Genomic DNA, 22,024 nt, shown 5'->3' on the forward strand with positions numbered 1-22,024 from the left:
CTCGAATCCGCTTCCTCTGGAAAATTCCACTGAGACACCGAAGGAAAACTCGCGCCGGTGCTGCTGACGCAACGCTTGCTTTCCTGCAAGAAACGAAAAAGCTTTTAAATCATCGGTGGACTTTCCTCTTTCAGAAAACTGAGCTGTTACTGCCGGCCAAAACAGTAGCCCTGGAGCCAGGCTGACGTCACCGGTGACCGTGGGTGATAAGGTTTGCGTTACCTGTGGGGAGCCATGTCCCACAGGGAGGGGGAAGGAAGGAAGCACTTTCCCCAACAAGCTTATTTTCCCCTCTAAGATTAGAAATGCTTTGGCGTCATTTGCATAATACATGAGGAGGAAAACTTGAGCCGTGCGGCTCCGCTTTTCCCCCTCTGAATTCTTGTTGAATTCAGTGACGTGCTTCAAACGGGGTTTATTTGGGAGCCGGAGCGCGTGCGGTTGGGAGCTGGCTGACCTACGCTGTGGTTTGCCTTGCCAGCTGGATCTGCCTTTGTTCCTCGTCTCGTTGCCAAAGCCACGTTCAGCTTCAGTTCTCCGCTTGATTGCTGTAATTAAATTCCAGCCAAATATGCATTAACGTGTTCGTTCTGGAAAATAAAGCCTTTAGTTATTTTAAGGTTAAAATGGGCTTCGGAAATAGCTAAGGTCTGCAGACCTTGCTCGTGCCCTGGTGATGCAGGATGCTGCTCCTCGGGGCTCTGGAAGGAAATTGAGCTGCTTTTGATCAGTCTATGTTGTCAGTCCCTTTTACTCCTTATGAAATTTATTTTTCTAAACCTCGTGGTGTAGGCTTACCTAATTAGGGAGGTCATTCTCAAATATTTGAAATATTTCCTAAAAATTGGAATTTGGTGAAAAAGGAGACTGGGATTCACACGTGTGCTTTGGTAGCGTATGACTTTTCTGCCAGCCGCTCTGTGTGCCGAAGTACGTCAGGTTTGCCGGCAGCGTGGACCCCAGCAGCCTGGGTAACTGCTGGCCTGAGGATGAACTTGGGTAACGTGTCGTGAGCTGATCTCGTGGCTCAACCACCCCAAAGCGGCCCAGGCTTCTTCTCTCCTTCCCTCCTCTGTTTGCCGTGGGTCAGCTCCCGCAGTTGTTCAAACCCTGCCCATGGGCTGGTTGGACTCGCTCACCCAGCAGAAAACTTTTTTTTTTTCTTTTTTTTCCTCCCCTCTCCCTATTGAATTAAGGAGTCGAGTTGGCACATGGAGAGCTCCAACAAGTGCCACATTCAGCAGAAGACAGGAAGGGAAAAATTACCCAGTTGCAAAAGCGAAAGTGAGGAGAAATCCTCCCCCTTCTCAGCATCAAATACATCGCTCATCCCACCCAGCGCTGCACCAGGAGCAGCTATTGTATTCGGCGGAGCTCTGGGCAGCCCACCTGCCTCATCTGGGCTGGGAACCACAGGCCGGCTGCCTTTTCTCCGTGGGTTTTCCTCTGCGAGCCTTACGGCTTCCTCTGCTTTCATCCCAGCAGCTGCACGGTATCAGTAGGCAGGATTTGATTTGAAAAATTTGATTGAAACACCGACTGTTCCATGGGCTGTTAGCCTCTAATAGTCTCTTTGGTGAAACTCATACAGGCTGTAATTGAGATGTTGGTCTAAGGCAGATGGTGAGGATCTTGGCAGTTGCTCCGGCTTACTTTCAGTTCTGACTCCTGAATTCCACTGGAGGAGACAAGCCAAGTGGCATCAGATACCAATCCCTCGTATTAAGTTAAACAAGTTTATTTGGTGACGCTACACGTTGGGCACGCAGGTAACTCTTGAGGAAAGACTTTGAAAATGTCCTGACACGAGCATCATCTTTCTTTCTTGGCTACGGTATGGTAACACATTTACTGCTGAGTCAAAAAGCCAAAGCATATCCAGAAATGAGGCTTTCTGTTGTGGTTTTCCTGGGGAAAAAACCTTTCCTCCAGAAAGTGACTTCATCAAGAGAGAATTGCATCAAACCAGGTAATAGGTGCAAGTAATGAGATTTGCTTTCATAGTCATCTTTGCTCCAAGCTCGCACCCAAGTTGTGGAGTTCAGCGTAAGTTGTTCCCACGTGGGGTCGGAGCTGAGGTCCAGCTCCCAGGCTGTGCTGCTGTTGGATGTGAATGTGAGCAAGTTGTGTTCTTGAGAGGGAGACCAAGAATAAATTCTGTAGGAGACTTTTCTTTCTGAAAAATATTGCAGGAGAGAGTTGAACCTGGAGAGAGGGGCAAGGTCATTCATTAGCTTTCACGTTTGTCACCTTGGAGTGAAAAACTCAGCAGGGTTTATCCAGGTCTTGAGATGGGTACTGCCTCTCTGCCCACCTGTGCCAGCAGAATATTCCCCCTGAATTTCCCAAAGCATGCAGACTGTGATCCCTCGGGAAGGGACATCAGAGCGGGACATAGTGTTATCCATGAGCATCCTCGCACAGTGTTCTCCTCCTTTCTGCTTCATAGAATCATAGGGTTGGAAGGGACCTCTGGAGATCATCTAGTCCAACCCCCTGCCAGAGCAGGGTCACCTGCTTGATGTAAGGTGTGTAGGCTTTTCCCCACCTTCCTGCTTTGCACTTAAGTGTCTTTGCAAATACTCCAGAGGTCAAGATGGCCTCAAAATGAGTTTGTACTGCATATGCTGGAACGAGAGCCTGACCCCTGCTATGACTATTTAGTGTTATCAGAGTATAAATAATAGGTCCTGTTTATCTCAGCCCCATACTCAGATGCATGGTCTTCCTCAGATACAGATACAGTTGTGGCTCTAATATGGAAAATTAGACCAACCCACTGCAAATAACATCTGCCGTGTTAAATAGCGTACGTTAGAGCAGCACTGGGAAGGGTGATGATGCTAAATGAAGATGCTGGTGAATAATGCTGAGCCATAACTCTGTTTGGGACTCTGTTACTAGGCAGTCAGCAATTTTGTGTGCTAATACGCAAGTGTCCTCTTCTGAAGCTGAAGTGGGATTTGTGGGAGAGGTGAGTGTAAAAGAGTTTCTCCTCCCATAAAATTCTCTGTATACCAGTGTCCTGGTTTGAGATAGAACAAAACCAGTTTCAGTAATTTTACTTTTCGCTGAAGTCTCTCCTAACCGACTGTACTCTCTGAAATTAAAGGAATGTTTTGCAGACAGTGTTTTGCTTCTAGCAGTGATAAGGTCTGATGCTTATAGTTAAAACCAAGGAATGGTATGCGGAGAGGCTCTTGCTTATACTTATTCCTATAACAACCAAGGTCAAGTAACTTTCTTATTTACCAAGTTGGAGGGTCGGAAGCGGAAAAGCGTAGAGGGGTCGCACCTGCATGGAGGAGTGGACAGGATGGGTGACCCCAGACTGACCAACGGGGTGTCCCATCCCATCTGCGTCACGCTCAGGATAAAAGCTGAGGGATCCAAGGGCTCAGCCTCTTCTTTAATGGCTGGCATCCGAGGAGGACTCTGTTCTTCTGCCTTTGATCCTGATCCATGCATTCCTGAATGCAGTTCCCGTCTGCTGCTGAGTCCAGTCCCGGTGCTGGCAGGTGACGTGATCATCATCCTGGGAGCTTGATACTGGTTTTGTATATACTTCATTATTTTCTTATTAATATAATTATATTTTCTTTTTATTGTTACTATTTCATTAATCACAAAATCACAGAAACTTCAGAGTTGTAAGGGACCTCTAGAGATCATCTAGTCCCACTCCCCTGCTAAAGCAGGATTGCCCAGAGCACATTACTCAGGGCTGCATCCAGGCGGGTCTTGAAAGTCTCCAGAGAAGGGGACTCCACACCCTCCCTGGGCAGCCTGTTCCAGGGCTCTGTCACCCTCACTGTAAAGAAGTTTTTCCGTGTATTTGAACGGAACTTCCTATGTTCTAACTTGTGCCCGTTGCCCCTCGTCCTGTCACTGGGAAAGCTGTTTTTAAGGGTTTTTTTCAACCCATAAGTCTCTCTCCCTTATTCTCTCGAGGGGTTAATAGAAAACATCTGTCGTTCTTTTATTGGCCAGCCCAGCCTAAACCTTGACAACTGAGATAGATGTGGGACAAACTGTAAAACTGCTGTAGTTATATCAGCAAAGATAGAGAAAAAGTAGAATACTGCACTGGACTTTAAAGTCGGCGTATACAAGTTCGGGAGTTGGGGAAGATGTGAAAGGCCATAGGGGTATTAACTGTGTTGAGATTGTTCTAATACTGCCAAGCAAGGAGGAGATGGGACTTCTTAGTGACTGGTGAAGCCTTCAAAGGGCAGAACGGGCTGCGAATTAAGAGTTTTAATTACCCTGTTGTCTGTTGAAAAAGTGTTGTGGCAAGAAACGCAGTCCATAGGATTATTAGAAAACTTGGAGGTTGCTTTTTTTATCTCAAAAGGTAGAGGAAGTTGTGCGGGGAGTGGTTGCTTCAGTCGTGTGACTAATGGGGTGGTACTGGCGGAACCCAGCAATGGAAGGTGCCTTTCCTCCCCCAAATCCTCAGAGCAAGAGCGTTCATTATTTTCGGAAAAGGAGTAAGCACGTCATTGTACTGGTAATTTGATGAGTGCAACAGACCTCATAAACCTTTAAGCAAGCACCAACTTTTTCTAAAACCCGAGGGACAAGGGTATAAACAGGTAATTGAACAGTCATGTGCAGGTTAGAGTAAGGGTGAGGAAAAATCCCAGGATAAATCACCCATAGATAAGAGAGGTAATAAAGTCTAGGCCTGAAGAAACTCAGCCTGGAGTACTTAAAGAACTATCGGGTGCAGATGCTGAAAAGTTAGTACTGAATTATTTTCAGAGGGTTTTGGAGGAGAAGGGAAGCCTGAAGAACCAAAGAAAAAAGGGGAAACGCAGTTAGAGCCCTTGAAAGGGAAGGGAGGAGATGAAGGGTATCCAGCCTGACTCTCGCATCTTCATGGTTGTCAACAATAGGAGAGCATGTGTTTGATGGTGTTTATGAGCACCTAGAGAATAATATGGTGATAAAACAGCCACTATGAACTGCTTTATGCTCAGCTGATGAGGTAACCGTCCCTTTTGTAAGGGTAAAAACAGATCGATGCGTCTTGACTGTGATAAAGCTTGTGACACAGTCCCACGCGATGTTGTGATAAGGGAACTGTAGGAGAGTAATTCAGGCTGAATCTCTCCTCTTGGTGCCTACTGGTTGTTTCCGGCGGTTTGCTGCGTCAAGAAGGTGTTTCAGATGCACGCTGAAAGTCTGTCCTTAGTCTAGCTCTGTTCGGTATTCTCATTGCACCGGGGTCCCTGCCTACCAGGCTTGGGTTGCTCCAGCCCTAGCTACTTGGCGTAAGCATAGGAAGAACCTGGTTTCCCCCTCCCTTCCCTCTTGCGTGTGCTTATTTCTGATCCTTGGAGGCCAAAAGCTGAAGCTGAAATCAGCTAGCAGGTCACCGCTTGGTCAGTGCGACAAAGCAGCTCACAAAACTTGCAGCTACTGCTGCTTTGAAGGGCTTACAGTCAGTGATGTACAAAATGATCGCTCTTCTAACCCTTCATCACCCCAAAATGATGCTCAATATCCTGCAGTGGAGGCTAAGAGCTAGTACTGGCATGAAGGATGAGTTCCTGAGATCTTTTGCTGGCCACGTGCTTCTATTAGCCTTACTATATAAAAAAAGTCCCAGCTCCTTAACTCCTCTTTGTTTTCCAGCCGTCAGCCTGAGCCACCAAAGAAGGAGAAGGAGGCAACCACAATTACCACCACTCAGTCAAAGAGAGCAGATGAATGGAAGGACCCCTGGCGCCGATCCAAGTCCCCCAAAAAGAAACTTGGTGTCTCTGTCTCTCCCAGCCGTGCGCGTAGGCGCCGAAAAACCTCTGCTTCTTCAGCATCTGCTTCTGGCTCGTCAAGGTGAGTGAAGGCAAAGAGCGTGTCACATCCGACCTTTGTTAGTGTGTCAGGGAGCGTGACGTGACTCTTTCTTGTCAGTGGAAGATGTTGAGATGTTTGGGAAAGCAGTTCAAGGCTTGCTGCTCAGTAACAGCTATGGACACTGGCATATAGGTAGTGAGATGGGAACTAAGGGGGGCACGTAACTGTGGGTGCTGTGATGTGATCTGTTGAAAACTACAAAAAGACAGGTCCTTGGAAAAGTCCATTCTTCAGGGAAATTGGCTCGGAAGCAGTCCAGATAATTATTAGCTCACCTGAATGAAAACTGACCATAGTAGGAGCAGAAGGAGATGGAAGCTGTAAGAATTGGAGCCTCTTTGCTCCAGGAGCGCTGGAGGGATGAGGTGAGCCCACGTCAGGAAGAGTGTGCTGATGCTACTGGGGAAAAACTAGGGTTATGGAGGCTTGACAGAGCCTTAGAGGTCTGCAGTGGAGCTGGGAAACCAACGCTTGAACTTTTGAAGCTCCTTAAAAAAGGGGGAAGAATTATCAGGGAGGAATGAGGAACACTCTGAATTGAAGATATGGATCTACAAACCAAAGCCCTCCTGAAGCAGATAGCTTTTCTTGCTGGGATCATTGCACCTGAGATTTTTCTGTTTTCTCATACCTGCGTGACTCAACACATCAAGGGATTGTCTAGTGAAAAGGCATAAAATTGTGTGGAAGGAATTCTCAGAAAGGGATGGAAGGTCATTAGCTAAAGGAGAGGAGGCCCATTCAAGGGCACAAAGGGAGTAGCAACAACGGGATCCTCCCTAAAAGAAAAAGGGGGACTGAGGAGAGGCTGTAGTCCTGGCAGACCACCAAGAAGGAGGCAAGTAATTTTTGGAGCAGTGTTTGAGAACTTGGGAAGAGTGTGCTGGAAACAAGAACTTGGTCTCAGAGGACTTCTCGAGAGGCACTGAATTTTAATGTTTCTCTTTCAGGTCCTCTTCTCGTTCATCCACCTATTCTGGTTCAGGTTCCTCGCGATCTCGTTCCAGATCATCTTCTTACAGCTCTTACTCTAGTCGCTCTTCAAGACACAGCTCTTTCTCAGGCAGCAGGTCCAGGTAATGGTTCCTTGGATTTGATGGATGGTTTACTGTTTTCCAAACACTTTGTTAACAGCTGCTTTTGCTGCTACTTAAAAGCAAATAGCCAACTCTTGAAATAAAACATTCAAACCACTTTCCTGAGTGAGGGAAATGCGATAGACTGCAAGGCAGCCTGCTGGTTTGGTTGTTGAATGAAGCAGATATGTCAGCCACCCCCTCCTCTCCCCAGTACCCCCCCACCCACTGTGCTGTTGTGGCTGGGCTGTTTCCCATGCCTGTGGTAGCTGCGCGGTTGTAGGAGCCTGGCTGAGATTAATGCTGCCGTCATTTGCATTTTCTGATTGGAAGACGTTACTGGCATCTATTTTCTGTTGCACTGGAATTTCTATTTAAAGAGGCAAATCACATTTCTTTATTAAAGCAGTCCATGCAGTTGTGTCTTGGGATAGTCCTGACACTTCAAAGTAGCAATTCAGTGTCCCATGCTGATTAAACAGAGGCATGTTTATTACTCTGCCACTTCCTTGCCCCTGCAGACAGTTTCCCAAGTCTGGAATATGCATAGTAGGAGAACTGGCTCCTTAGATAGGCACGTCTTCAGAGCTGAAATCGCACAGATACCCAGAGCGGATCACGCAGTTGATGGGAGCGCACAGTGTCTGTAGAGGTGGCTTCTCCTAGGAAAGGCTCAGGTGGAAGCTGATCTCAATGCACGCGCCTACGTGTTTCTGGGGAGCAGGCTGACCTTCCCCCATCCACCCCATTTCAGGCTCTGTTCCTTGCAGGACGATGTCAAGCACAGGTAACGCGCTTTGATTAGCATGCCTCTCCCTGAAGGCAGGAGGGTGAGGAACACCCGAGTGCCTAACTGTTCTTCAGAAAGCCGGTCACCGAGGCGTCTGGCTCACTGAAGTACAAGGCGGCAAGAAGGGTACTTCCAGTCTTGGCAGTGGGGTGAATCACTTGAACGCCAGCATCTGGCGTGCTGTGTAAGTGGCTCGCCTCTTTGGTCAGTCCTGATCTTAGGAAACAGCTCTTGCCCTTTGATACACTCTACTTGATTTTCCTCCTTGTGTTCCTGAAATTACAGATATGGAGTTAGATGTATTTTTTTTGTGTCTTTCTCCCAGGATTTTTTTTTTTTTTGCTGCAGTTTAAAGGATTGCGGACTGCACTAGGAGTTACATAGAGCAGGTTGAAACAAATCAGGCTGAACTTGCAAGTCAAAATCCCTACTTGCTTCCCTGTAGACATATTCTCCCTAAGGAGAGAATACAGAGAATATGGAGAAAGCCTCAGGTGTCGGTGTGGAATACCTGAGAGAGTCTCTCTCTTGCACCAACCCTACTTTTTCCTTTTGTTTTCTATGTCTACCACTGCTCTGGTCACAGAAGTTGGCTTTGTTGAGCAGAGTCCAAATATAAAACTAGGATAAGCTCAGACCCATGGGGGCTAGTTCCTGGGATGCAGTCACTAGCCAAAGGAGGGAGTGGTGGCTAAATGCACTGAAAGCCAGGAAAGCCTTCTGCAGTCCCAGAGACTGAGATGAGTGATGTGTCCTTCCTTTCTAGATCACGGTCTTTCTCATCTTCACCCTCTCCTTCTCCAACACCGTCTCCACACAAGCCGCTTGCGAAGGCTAAAGGGGAGTTATTACCACCTGCTGGTAAAGGGTAAGGCTTCATCTCCTTATTGATAACACAGTGCGGCAGAGGCTCCAAACAGCAGCCTAATTCCTGAGTCAGACCCTTCTGACCCGGTTGACATTTTAAGGAGGAAATGGAAGATGCAAAATATGACCTGCATAGATGAGTGCTTAGCTTTGCATATTTAATTAAGTGACGACAGTCTCACTTGTTAAATCCAAGTTAAACTGTACAGGTATCCTTAAGTATTATATAGAATCGTTTAGGTTGCAAAAGGCCGTTAAGGTCACCAAGTCCAACTGTTAACCTAACACTACCAAGTCCACCACTAAACTGTGTCCCTAAGTGCCACGTTGAGGCCCCCATCCATGGATACGTGGGTGTCTCAAACACATGCGTGATTTACTATTTAAACAGTTTGTGTTTGCAGATATATTTATACAGGAGCTATAAGAAAGTTTAATTCATTCCTCTGCTGTAGCTTTTGTTAAGGCATAGCCTTAGAATAAAGAAACGGTTTGGGCTCATCTACTTCTATTATTGGAGACAAAACAGTACCGTAGCTATGAAACTGTTGGTTTGGCAGATTATGCCAGCGCTTCTGCTCTTTTAAATGCTTGAAGTCGCTATTGCACAAACTCCTGTAATACATCATAAATTATGGATATGTTAGAGGGTGACACAACACCGTAGTGATGTCACCTCTTTTAAGGTGACCCACAAATAAATTACACCGTGGGAATCCCCCTGAACTCTCCAGAATATGGGACAGTCTCCTTTGCCTCACTTCTTGTACCTTATTGACCTGCCTTTTTTTTTTTCTTTTTTCCCCGTCTTCTCAACTCAGGGGGTTCAGCCCTTTAAGGACACGCTCTGTGCCTGCAGCGATGTCTTTACACCCTTCTGGTGCACATTGCAGTGCTGGTTTGGTAACGCACGACACCAGCCAGCGGCCTGCGCTAGCATGGGGATTGTTTTCGCTGCGTAACATTGCATGCACTTAATCCTGTGTTCTGCAGGGGATGAATACAGATATTCTTAAGCACAAGAGGAGGAATTAACAGTCTCTCTTTTTGCATGCAGACAGCCGCCTCCTCCCCAGTTAATAGTAGGCGTGACATCAGTGCTGGGAATGTTGAGCATTAGCCAACTATTAGAGCCGAGGTTGGAGCACTCCGAGCCCAGAAATGAGCAGCGCTGAAAAGCCAAAGTGATTCCCGGTCTCGCGTAGCGGGTGCTAGCTAAAGTCACCGAAACGCTGGGTAGCGGTCCTCTGCGATGGCCTCCCCCATCACGTGTTCCGCAGGGTAACGCGAGCCAAGGGACGGGTCCGCGGGACGTTTGCACCCACGGGCTCTTTTGCACCCTGCTAATCCGTGTGAGGGAAAAGAGCATTTTTGCGTCAACTGTGCACATTTGATTCTGAAGCCTGACTGGCAGATTTTAAGTAGGCGTACACACTTTGGATAAAAATTCACAGAACCAAAGGGGTAAGAAGCAGCGATTCCACACAGTCTACTTTGTTCTCCAAAACTGGCTGTTGTATAGTAACTTGTCTCTGAAAAGGTGCCTTGATTTAGGACATGGCAAACAGACCCCTTTAGGGCAGCCCGTGTTGTTTGAGAGTGTTTTGGTGAACTAGCGCATGTGTCTCTAGCTACAGTAATCGTATCTATATAATATTTAGTCAACAACAAACGTGAATGCATTTCACTGCTTTTGGGAAGGTCTGTGTTGTTCTGTATCTACCAAGTTTGATCAAGCACGTGAAACTTTTAATTTTTGTAGCGAAAAATCTGTGAAGAAACTAGCTGCCCTTCCAGTCCCTCAGCCGCTCACTAAAATTACAACAGCTGCACCGGAGCCAGCCAAACCAGGCGATAATCGAGAGGCAAGAAGGAAGGAACGTCAGACGAGGACTCCACCCAGGAGGTAAGAAAGCTGTGGGGTGGAGTGTGGCTTGATCTCCTGGAAGATAGAGCAAATCCTGGGTTTGTCTTGGGAGTACCAACTACAAGGACTCTCTAGTATTAAAGGCGAAATCTGTTTCCTGGCACAGGAGGGGCACAAGAAGAGAGGGAAGGAGTTGTGGGTGAATGCTAGTGACTTGCCACAGCAAGTGGCTCCAGCCTCTGAAGGTTGGCTGGGGGGATAAAGTAGGTGGAATATATGAAATGTGTCAAAAAGCAGGGTCTGCAGCGCAAAAAAAAGTCATGTTTGAGAGCTGCTGGTTGAGGAGGCTGCGCAGCAAGGAAGCAGAGGTGTGTTTGGTCCAGGGAGCAGACCTGATGTGTTGGAGGGTCAAGGTTTATGGTGATGGGTTTGGGCCCTCTTTACTCTAAACATGTGCCAGTATGGAGGGAGTACGTCTGTGTGGTCCCAGGGGCCGGTTAGTCAGCATCCAGCAGTACCGCTGGAGGGGAGGAAGAACTCTCCCAGTACACAGCTTGCTGGCTCCCCTGCTCTGCTTTCTCTTCCTGGCTTCATCCTGTGTGACTAGTTTGAATGTTTCGAGTGACTCCTTCTGTCTGTCCTCCTAACTGGTTTTGTTGCCTTTTTCTCCTCCTTTTGCATTTGAAATGAGAGGAGCTTCTGACGGTTTTCAAGAACGGAGCACTTTTCTGCATTTAAATGTTTATTAGGCTTAATCCGTGGTGCTGTATTTAAAAATGTTACAGGATAAATGCAGGTCACGTTGCCCGTTCTTGGAGGGACACGGCGTCAGCTAAGCAGAGCTGAAACTCATCATGCATCTGTCTTATGTTAGAAGTTTTGAAATAGCAGTACGGTACCTACGAGTCTAGTCTATGGAAGCAGTAGTTTGGTGTGTAAGAAATGTATTTACTAGAAATGTTTGTTTTATAAGCACACAGGGAGACTGAGAAAGTTTTATGCCTGCAGTGAGGCACATACAGTTTTCTTGGATCACAGAATGATGTTTTTTCCCCATTGTGTTTTGAAGATAGCTTTAAGTCTGCTCTCCGTTCAGGTTTTCAGAAGCATCCCAGGTCAGTTCTTAATTTTGCTTGGGATTGCATCTCCTGTTTCTTCCCAGTACCTAAAGAAAAGGCCTGGGCTGAGCAGTTACGTCTCCCTAGGTGGAAACTGGTCACAACAGTTTCTTTTGCCTAGAAACTCCATCAGTTCTGGCTTCCATTTCACTTTAACTAATGAATAGTAATCTTGGATGTCTTTAGCCACCTTCCCTTATTCTTTATTCCAATCTTGAGGTTTGTTGGGGTTTTTTTCATGCTTATACCCACACAAACCCCACTGCCCTCCGCTCTCCCTGCGGTGCAAGTGACAAACCAGCTCTATCTTAGCACTGGTGTGTTAGTCACAAAAAATGCCTATCATTATTTGTATAGCCTGAGATAAAAGGTAGTCCCACTGTGTTACGCAGTTAGCAATTTTTCTTTGTAGGAAGCATTTGCTCCTGGTATCAGTACAGGATTAAGGTGCTTTAGCTCATTCTTTGCCTGGCTTTCATTAGCATTGCTCAGTCTTGCATAAACCGTCTGCTGTTCAGAACAGATGCTTCCTCAGGACTGGGAACGCAAGGTTGAGAAGAACATCTGAAACAATTACATTTGCAAAGCATCAGTCTTGTATACAATACAGGAGAACAGCATCATGCTCAAACTGTCCCTAAGCAGTTTCTTCTAAGCCCGTTTCACGGCAGAGCGCAGCGAGGTGAGGATGTCGTTTGCTGTCTTGCAGGCGGACTATCAGCGGCAGCATCAGTGGCAGTGCCAGCAGCTACAGTGGTTCCAGTTCCCGATCTAGGTCCTTGTCTCGGTCTCTCTCCAGATCTCATTCCAGATCATCGTCTGCCTCAGTCTCCCACTCCCCGTCTGGGTCCAGGAAATCCAGGTACAGCCTCAACCCTTCATAATCTTGGTTGAAGTAGGAGATTATAACTATTCTTAACTGTTGTGGTTTCTTGCAGTGAAAGCTCTCTCTAGCTTCAAGTATCAGAAGCTATAGGTAACTGAGACACAAAACAAGATTATTTCTTTGTGTGCTGTTGCGAATCCCGAGTCATGAATCGTGACAGTGGTACAGCGTCAATAGCGTCCTTGTGGCTCATTCATGGAAATAATCTGTCATGTGTGCCAAATTGCCCATTTTAACCTAAATTATGACCAAAACATCTCCGTATGGCCAGGGTGATCCCACATCCTAATTTATTTACAAGTTAACAGTTTCGGGCTACAGAGCTTTGCTCTTCTAAACCTTTATTACCTCTGGCTTCTGAACGTCCTTAGGGAAGATGCTTGTCTGTCAGGAGAGGTAGGTCAGAAAATACCTAAAAGGCCCAGCTAATGATATTTTTACTTTGCTGGTAAAGTTGCGTGGCCAGTTCTCTTTGTGTTTAGCCCCAAGTGAAGAGTTACATGTCTGTGGGTTTTATAAACAGCTAACTCCCTCCAGTAAAGAGCCACGAAATAAACCTCTTTCATGTCCTTCACTCGGGTTTTTTTGCGTCTGTCTGCTCTCAGGAATCCCTGGAACCTCACAGGCAGCCTTGAAACGCGACGCTTCCCTGTGATACAGATTTAAAGTAGACTGATAGTGTAAAACTAGTGGATTAAGTAGGACTTTGGCTCTGACCAGCGGTAATTCACATATCTGAACTCTGTGAAACTCCAAGGTTCAACATCCGCATTATTTTACGGAAATACAAACTTGTTTACTACATGCTTGTCGCATTCATCAGATCAGGCAGGGGTGATGCAAGAGGTTCAGAGAGCGCTCGGGCGCGCTGGCTCTTCGCTGCCCTGCTGTATGGGGCTTGAGAGGAAAAGATGGGAAAAACTTAACGTGGGTGTTGCTTGTGTGGCACTGGGGCCGTGCTTGCTGCTTTTACAGCTGTGTGGGAAAGGGGAGAACATAGGAAATATAGGATGCGCCCAAACCAGACCTGCTGTCACAACCTTGTAGGCAGGAACTTTCCTGGAGAAGGGGTTCCTGGCTCATCGGGTCACCGTTGCAACAATCCACGCGACTTCTTAAAACTCATCTCTGTCGGGATGCCAGCGGGTAGAGACTTAGCAGCCTGTTCCAGGGCTGGTCTGTGCTGACGCTGCCGCAGCCCATTGAGTCGTACGCAAGGCAGCTTCCAGCGAGTGAGCTTGGACTGTGCTGGCAGGGCATTTGCTGGAGACGTCGGTGTGGCCTGCAGAACCTGCTGGAGAGGCTGCCTGAACATTCAATGGAGTTAGCGTACGCCTGGTCCCGCGTGGCGGTGGCTGTGCTGCCAGCTGGCTCCCAGCTAGCTGGGATTTTTGGAGCCGCTTCAGTATAGCGAAGCTGCGGTGCTGGCGTGCCCCTGAAGGGAAGTCTGGTACATAGCCCTGTATTTTTGTCTGATACACATTTCTAAGTAGAAAGTCTGCCTTAAGTTAATATAATGATTGCCTGACATTTTTAATGTTGAGAATCCATTAGGAGATAGCCATCTTATAAGCACTATTAGAAGATAGCCATCTTATAGCCGTCTTCCCTGTCATTATCAGTCGTGACAGTACGTGCATCCTCAAAACAGGCAGCTGGGCTCTCCTGTACCCTGGGGAGCTGGGCAGGAGCTGTGGGCTGTAGGACTCCAGGGATTTTAAAGCCTCCATGAATAAAAGCGTGCCAAACAACAAAAACATTGCCAGGGAACCCTTGACCTGAGCCATAACACTGACCTGTATGTGATAGCGGACACCCTGCTTTCACTTTTTGTTTACCTGGGGAAACAGTGACCTGTTTACATGTTGTCTTAATCCTGTTTGTAGATAAACAGTACTTTCTAGACTTGCATCTAACATGTTTGGGATTTTTTTGTATCATCCGCACCCGAGGAGACACAGCCTTTATCTCTTCCTGGTTATTACCAGCCTTAGCAGCTTTCTGACATCCAGCCGCTCGGGGGAATCAAAACAAAGCTGTTTGTCTCATCACTGCCTGGTTCTTGTTGCATTCGTGACTGTAACGGGCTGTTGGCTCTTTCCAGGTCCCTGAGCGTGAGCAGCGTTTCTTCTGTCTCTAGTGCCTCCTCTAGCAGCAGCTCTGTACGCAGCGCCGACTCCGAAGACATGTACGCAGACTTGGCCAGTCCTGTTTCCTCAGCCAGCTCCCGATCCCCGACCCCAGCGCAGCAGAAGAAAGGTAGAGGTACTTGGTTTGATATTTTCTTCTTCAAAGGGTCCTGGAAAAAGAAGGGGGGAGCAGAGATCCGAATACAGCTTGCTTGGTGATACTGTGGGCTCCAGGAAAATTGTTGAGCCAGAGGCAGACACTTGTGGCTGGTGTAGACCGGGGGAGTGCAGAGGGTGAGTGGGTGAGACCGTGGAGAAGGAAGGCAGCGGAGGAAACATATTCACTCCTTCCATCCATGTGTCTTTGGCTGTAAAGATGCCTTTTCCTGCATGGGAGTTCTGCCTGATATTCCCTCTCTTGCCTTGTTCTCTTTCACCCTTGTAAGGTGATGCTGAATCTTCTGGACGACTCCAGTATCATGTTGCTCTTCCTCTGTTCTTTTTAGATGGTAGCAGAGTTGGTGGCAAGAGCTTTTTGTTCATGTTAAGCGTTCTCTCTGCAGAAATTCTGGTTTCCTGAATCTTTTAACCTTGGGGACACATGCTGTGCGAACTGATGTGGGCTTTTTCGGTCCCTGGAGCAGCATCCTCTTGCCCTGCCTTCCAAAGGCCAGACAGGCAAAAGGAATCGATCGCAAGTCACTGCATCTGCTCTCTGGTTTCAACAGGAAAGTCAAAAAAAGAAGATAGCACTAAAGAGGAGAAGCGGAAACGGGATGTCCCCACTCAGCTCCTGAAATCTGCCAAGCCCACCCAGGGGAGCAAATCGCAGCAGGTCCTCCAGACCCAGCAGCCGTCAGCCCCCCAGTCCCAGCAAGGGGGCTTCAGCGCTCACAAAGAGATCAAACTGACGCTCTTGAACAAGGTGAGAGGTGGAGTGGGTGCTATTCCCTCTGTAGGGGGGTCCGTAGAAGCGGATGGGATGGATACTGGGGCTCCAGGCTGGCGGAAGGGGAGCTCCAGGCTCCGGGCTGGCGGGATGAGCTCAGCCAGGTAGGTCTGCCGCTGGGATTGAAGGGCGGCAGACAGAACCAGTCTGGCAGCACACACCCTGTGGTGGCTCGAGTTTGGGACTGTGTTGGCGGCTCCCCTGGGGCACATTCCTGCTGCAGCTTCAAGGGCTCTTCCCAGCTTTCTCGAAGGCTGCAGCCGGAGCACCGAGGCGAAGGCGTGTGCGACGCAGTCCCACATGCGCTGGGGCCTTGCCCACTGAAAGCATGCTCCCCGCACGCTTCCGAGCAAGCTCTCCTCCCACTGCCCGCTCCGGAGCGAACTGCTGACGAGTCATTCACTGAGTCAGGAGGTAAAAGTGGCGATTGCCTCGCCTCTCCAGGGTGCCTGCCACCAGCCGTGGGGAGCCTGGCTCTTTCCACTTGACGGCTGAGCCTGATGCCCCAGTTCGGTGCCTTCGGCTGAGATTGCAATCCAGATCATGTGGGAGAGTTCAGCCACATGGGCTTTTGTGCCAGAGCAGGGTGTTGGCCCCAGTCACGTGTGTAGGTTCCTGTTTTTGAAGCGTTAATGGTTTTTTTTTTTTTCTGACAGTCCGAATTCCCCATTGCAGTCTGAGGCCACAGTTTTCTCTACTTCCCTGTGCTATGACGTGAAGCGCCTTTATCGAGTCTGTGAAGCATGCTCTGTGGGGAGCGTGCAATTACACATAACTACCGGCTGGCACGGTCGGACCCTGGAAGAAGGCACGGCTCCACATTCCTCCTTGACGTTTGCTATCCTTGGTGCTGCTGGAAAAAAAAACTCCTACAAAATGCTGCTGTTTTCCTGTCCTTAGCAATTATGAAAACAAGCCGTGAAACACGGTTGCAGCGTTAGCCCCGGTGGCAGAGGATGTTGCTGTTTGCGTGTGGTGGTAGGGGAATTACATGGTGCCGGTGATGGTTGGGACTGGTATGCACAAAGAGTTTAATAGGAGTTGCATTTGTATAAGTGAGCCAGCGCATCACGGGCACCCGTCACAGGAAATATCTCTGCCTCCTTCCCTCCCCAGAGGGGAAATGGCTGCTCAGCTCCGTTGTCTGTTTTAATTCCATTTTAGGCAGCTGACAAAGGAAGTAGGAAGAGATACGAGCCAGCAGACAAAGACAGGCCGACCTCTCCTCCAGCCAAACGGGCGAACCTGTCACCTGACAGAGGTGAGACATCAGCCATCCTGGGGACTCCTGGCCTGGCTGGGTTCCTGGTCTGCCGCTTGAGGCAGTGCTCCAGCGAAAAACGTCCCGCGAAAGTCTCAGCTGCAAGAGTCCACTCGCTGGATAGGTTAATTGCAGGCATGTGTCCTTCCAAAACCTCAGCATGCGCGATTGCCACCAGATAACGCGGGCGTATTAGCCGTCCTGCTGCAAAAACACGGCGGAGGTGAGACGCTCCGGTTTGTGAAGTAAGCGAGGTGAGATCAGCCCTGGGCAGGCCAAACCTGGCCTTGCCTTGCTGTCTTGTGGTGCATGTTGCGAGTACTTTGGCTCCACTATGTCTAAGTCCACTGCAAAAAAAAAAAAAAAGCCCTCGCTTTGAAGACACAGCGTGCTCATCTCCGCTCTAGGTACACATCCATCCCGTAGCAGCCTCCTGTACTCCAGTAATGTCACTGGATGTGGCTGTGGAAGTCATAGGGTTTTCCTTTACTGTATCCCAGGGTCTTCTCTGCCTTATATTTCTGTGCATCGCAATGGATCTCAGTCCTCCTGATAGAAAGGCTTGTGGCAGTGCTTAGAAAGGGAGCAGGGGCTGCCAAGACTCCAGGATGGATGCAATAGTTGGCTACATCACCTGTCCTATGAATGAGACGATTTCCCCACTTGCATGTGACACAATCTGATCTGCCCCGTATGTTTAGAAAGACACAGGCTTTCCAAGTGTTCTCCTGTCTGAATCCTCAGCCAGCGGTATGAGCTCCTCAGAAAACCCAGCTAGCACGCTGCATTGAGAGGGACCTAAATGCCACGCTCCGGCCCTTGCTGCCGCTGCTGAAAAAACAAAGTAGGGGGGAGTCGTCGGCCAGGGGTGCCTGGTTTTGACGTACAAGCCAGCATTGACACGTGATGTTGTTTTCCCTGTTGTCTCGGCTGTAGGTGTATCTTGTTGACTCTGGGTGCCAGCCAGAAAAAATTTCTGTGCTAATAGCCTGGTTGCATTCGACTCCTGCAAAGGCAGCATGGAAGGGACTGGGTGAGGTTGAAGTTCACTAGGATCTAGTTCACAGCTACTGCTGAGCTGCAGATAAATGAATGGGCCGACCTAGCAAACCGTGCTGGTTTGATACCTGCGTAGATGTAGATGTAATTATATACTTTATTTGTTGTCTGTACATCATAAAGCATTTTTAAGCAGTAGCGAATGGGACACAAGCCCTTAAGGCAACTCAGCCTCACCTCCCAGTGGCAAGTGTACCCTTGATGAATTGGGACTGAGCAAGAAGCACCCCCCAGCGTACGGCCTGCGTTGTAGTGTCGCAGTGCAAAGCTGGTCAGTGTTTGCGCCCCGAGTCTTGCTTCCCTGTTCTGTAACTTGCTGTGATCAGATCCGCAGCTATAATCGCTTCTCTGCACACTGGGATAGCAGTGGTTGGGAAACCCACTGCAGCAAAGCCGGATAACGCAGCTGCAGGACCCCGGCGGGCTTCCCACCACCAGCAAGTCCCCACGGCAGCTCTGTTTGGGCGGGGCATGACGGTTCAGTTCGTGCTGAACAAACACGGAGGTGATGCTGCCCGTGGATTGGCCCCAGCTGGCTCCGAAAGCGGCAGAGCTGCACTCGCCCAGCACTCTTTAAGCCAGTACACCCTGTTACCTGGCCAGCATGGAGCCAGCTCTGGTGCCGCTGTGCCTGTTGCGCACAAACCGGGTGAACTGCCAGGGGATAATGGAGCACTGACTCGGTCTGCGAGGGCTGGCCCTACCCCTCAGGTTTGCAAGCAAAGCATGGCCTAAAAGTGCGGTGGAGGAGCCTTGTTCCAGCAGCTGGAGGGACACCGGTGCAGCTCCCCGCAGGTGATGTTCTGTACAGCTGACCATGGGGCACAGTCTTGACTAGCTTTTCTGCTCCCCCTGAAGACGGGGGGTGCACAACAGTAGGTTCCTTTTATGGCTGCTGTTGGACTTGGCTTTTTGCTGGCAAGATGTGGTCGGTCTGAAGGTAGCATCCTTACACTGCTGAGATGGTGCAGTAGGCAGGGTTGCAACCCCTGCCGTGGCGATGAGTGAGAACATCTCACCTTTTATTCTCCCGATAGGCTCTCGTGACAGGAAGGCAACTGGGAGACTCTCTTCACCCAAGCAAGAGCGACAGAGGGGCCAGAACCCGAAACCTTCTCCTGCGCAGACGGACAGGTCAGTACCCACTTGTTCTCCTGGGTCTCTTGTGGGCCAGGCTGGAGCTCACACTTTTCTGCTTCTCCAGTGGTTCAGACCCTCCTCTCGGGACAGCCCTGAGGCTCTCTGGCCCTAGTTTCCAGTTGTCATGGAGGCACAGCGAGAGGAAGGATGCGGAGCTCCCTGGGCAGGAGCCAGAGGCGCTCGGGGGTTCACGTGGAAGCCACCGGCTAAGCTGTTCCAGCTCAGAAACGAGCAGGAGCCTGGGGGTTTTCTTGAGGTCAGTCCCAGCAAGAGGAGCCAAGTGGGTTAGGTGCAAGCTCAGTCGTGCCAATGCCTCTGCCTCTCGCTGGTGCTGCGTAGTGCTAATGAGAAAGGAAGTACAACCCCTTCACCCCGCTGCCGAGCTCCTTGTGGCACCTGGCTCGAGTGCCCGATTCCCTTTCTCTCTTAGCCTGGCATACTCTCAACTGCTCACTTTGCTGCTGTGAGTTGTTAAAATGTGGCCCCTGCGTGACGCTGAATGATGACCCGCCCTGGCTTTATGCCTTTCCATCCCCTCTGGTGACAGGTGACCAGCTCACGTCCGATTTCTTGGCAGCCTGCACCCGCTTCTGCACTGGGAATACCCCTTTGCAGAACTGGATGTGTGGCTCCAGGGGCCTTGGGCTGTGCTCCACTCAAAGCCCTTTGGCTAAAGGGTTGCGGAGCACCTCCTGTGGCACACCTAAAGCTTCCTTGGTCCTCCTTGCCCCTAGCCAGCCGGCGCTGCTTTGCATTTCTCTGGTATCATCTCTCCGAGGATCTCTGTGAGCAAACAGACGCAGCCCTGTCCCGCACCCCTGTGTTCCTTGGCCAGCAGGACTCGTGTCATCCCTTCTCCCCAGCCTGGGGCACGAGCGAGCCTCAATTTCTGTGCGTCAGAGCCTTCCCAAACCAAAACCTAGCCTTGGCTGCCACAGCCCTGTCCTCCTTCAGGCCCTGAGGTCCTGTTTTCTGGCAGCGAAGAGGAACCTCAGCCTTTCCAGGCAGGTGGTGTTGGCCGTGTGCTGGGTTCTTGACCCTCTTCTGCCTGCTACGTTTGGTTTGGCAGTGTCGCCTGGTGGGTTCGGTGTGCCCGGTGCCCGGGCACGGGGGTGGTTAAGGACACGTTGGGTTTCTCTGGGGCAGTCGAACGGTAGGTCTGTTCCTGTTTTGAACTTCTTGAGGCTGGTTGGGTCATGCTTGAAGAGCCCCACCGAGGGTGCAGGTGGCATTAGCAGAGGAGACAGTGACTCCCACTGCTGACATCTGCCAGCAGCAGTGGCACAGGCCTTCCTGAGTGGAGCCAGTCATTAGCCCGGCTGTGGCTCGGACTGTGCCTTTGGTGTGTTACCGAGCCAGCAGCACTGCAAAACCCCAGCAGGCTCGTGATGCCGTTCTGCTTCCCGGCCCTCTCATCCTTGTCCCACCGTAAAGGGAAGTGGTGGCCTGTGGTGGGAAGAGCCACAGGCTGCTTGCCCCCAGCCCCGCTCACAGCCTGATCCAGGAAAAGCCACCGCTGCCAGCAACAGCGACCAATGGCTCCTGTCCTCTCCGTGCGGGGCCGGCCAGGGAGGGAATGTTCCCCCAGCTTTGCTTTGCTCGTGCAGCAATGGCTTCGGACTGCAGCAGAGCATGGGAGCAGAACTGGAGTGCCGCGCTGGGGTTTGTGAGCTCCCCACAACAGCCGGTTCCGCACCACAAGAGCCAGCAGCATCGCGGGGCAGGGGCTGTCAGGATTTTTGAGACCATGGAGGTTCTCCAGGGCTGCTGCGCTCTTACCTGTGATGGTCTCCCCTCTTTGCTTCTGTGACGGTGAGCTCCCTTGCACACGTGCATCCCCCAGCAAACTGCTGACAACAGCCGACGCGGCCCTTGGGGGTTACTGTCGTGGTGGCCGTGGGGCCAAGTTTACATTTTGGGATCCCCCCCAGAGCAGCTGATCTTTTACTGTTTCAGCCAGTTTACCGACCCCAGGCCTCGCATCTTGAACCTGTTTTCTTCCACCAGCACTTAGAGCGATGCTTTCTGCCGGAGCAGATGCCGAAGGGTTTTGTTTCCAGCGCGGCGTGCTGCCGGCGAGCGCCCTCTCACCACCCCCTCCTCACCCTCTCCTCTCTCCCCCTTCCAGGAAACGCCAGCTCTCGCCTCAGTCCAAGAGCTCCAGCAAAGTCACGAGCGTACCGGGCAAAGCATCCGAGCCAGGCCCCACGGGCGCCAAAGCGGGCAAGTCCAGCACCCTGTCGCGACGGGAGGAGCTCCTGAAGCAGCTCAAGGCGGTGGAAGATGCCATCGCTCGCAAGCGGGCCAAAATCCCGGGCAAAGTATAGTGGGTCGTGTGCGGAGCGACGCTCTGCCCTCCCCCTTAGTGACTGTTCATGTTTTTATAAATAGTGTAAAAGCGGCCACTTTGGGATTTTGCAGTTCTGTCTTATTTTGGCTGCGATTCTTTTTAAAAAAAAAAACCACACAAAAAAAAAAAAATTAACTGAAGTTTTGTCAGCTGAGACGCCCGCCATGACTCGCTCCGGCTCCCGAAGGGCGAGCGGGGCCAACTCCCCCCTGGCTCTGCCGGCGCCGGTTCCATGTAAATTATGCACAGAGGACTCCAGCCCCGTCGGATGCTCTCACTGTTCCTCTCTTTCTCTCTGCCCTCTCCTCTTTGCTAGCCTTGAGTTGTATTCTCCTAGTTAGCCCTGCTGTGTGTCGAGTGTCTTCAGCAATGCAGTTCTATATACTGTGTAACGAGAGAGCCGAAAACTGCTGTGAACTACTGGCAACATCACCTTCTCCCCCCCGCCCTCCCACCCCAGGAACAAAAATATATATATATTCTTGACTCGAGTCTGATTGGGAAAATGACCTGTCTTTTATTTTAAGCAGCGGATTGTTTTGGTTGATTTAAAAGGAGCCCTGAAGGTGTCGTGGGGACGTCTGTCTAACAAGGAGGGTCCTTTTTCCTTTTTTTTTTTTTTTCTCCTTTTTTTTTTTTTTTGAGGGAACTCCCTGAAATAAAGTATTTT

At 49.8% G+C, this 22,024-nt stretch overlaps 1 protein-coding gene across 7 annotated transcripts in view; it reads left to right on the plus strand.

The window, feature by feature from the left end:
• ZC3H18 (zinc finger CCCH-type containing 18) overlaps positions 1-21,409 on the plus strand; it is a 50,073-nt gene extending 28,664 nt beyond the window's left edge. For 4 of the 7 annotated variants that reach the window (XM_054198697.1, XM_054198700.1, XM_054198702.1 and 1 more), the window contains 10 exons: positions 5,641-5,841; positions 6,813-6,938; positions 8,495-8,596; positions 10,358-10,501; positions 12,290-12,442; positions 14,571-14,731; positions 15,324-15,520; positions 16,709-16,805; positions 18,902-18,998; positions 21,133-21,409. In XM_054198697.1, the coding sequence (XP_054054672.1) occupies positions 5,641-5,841; positions 6,813-6,938; positions 8,495-8,596; positions 10,358-10,501; positions 12,290-12,442; positions 14,571-14,731; positions 15,324-15,520; positions 16,709-16,805; positions 18,902-18,998; positions 21,133-21,331 (1,477 nt within the window). In that variant the 3' untranslated portion in view covers positions 21,332-21,409. Of the gene's footprint in view, positions 1-5,640; positions 5,842-6,812; positions 6,939-8,494; positions 8,597-10,357; positions 10,502-12,289; positions 12,443-14,570; positions 14,732-15,323; positions 15,521-16,200; positions 16,806-18,901; positions 18,999-21,132 lie in introns of those variants that run through there. The other 3 variants (XM_054198698.1, XM_054198701.1, XR_008465952.1) reach the window with 2 other exon arrangements.
• The last annotated feature ends 615 nt before the right edge of the window (positions 21,410-22,024 follow it).

This window comes from Rissa tridactyla, chromosome 4, assembly GCF_028500815.1.
Source record: "Rissa tridactyla isolate bRisTri1 chromosome 4, bRisTri1.patW.cur.20221130, whole genome shotgun sequence".
Lineage (NCBI taxonomy): Eukaryota > Metazoa > Chordata > Aves > Charadriiformes > Laridae > Rissa > Rissa tridactyla.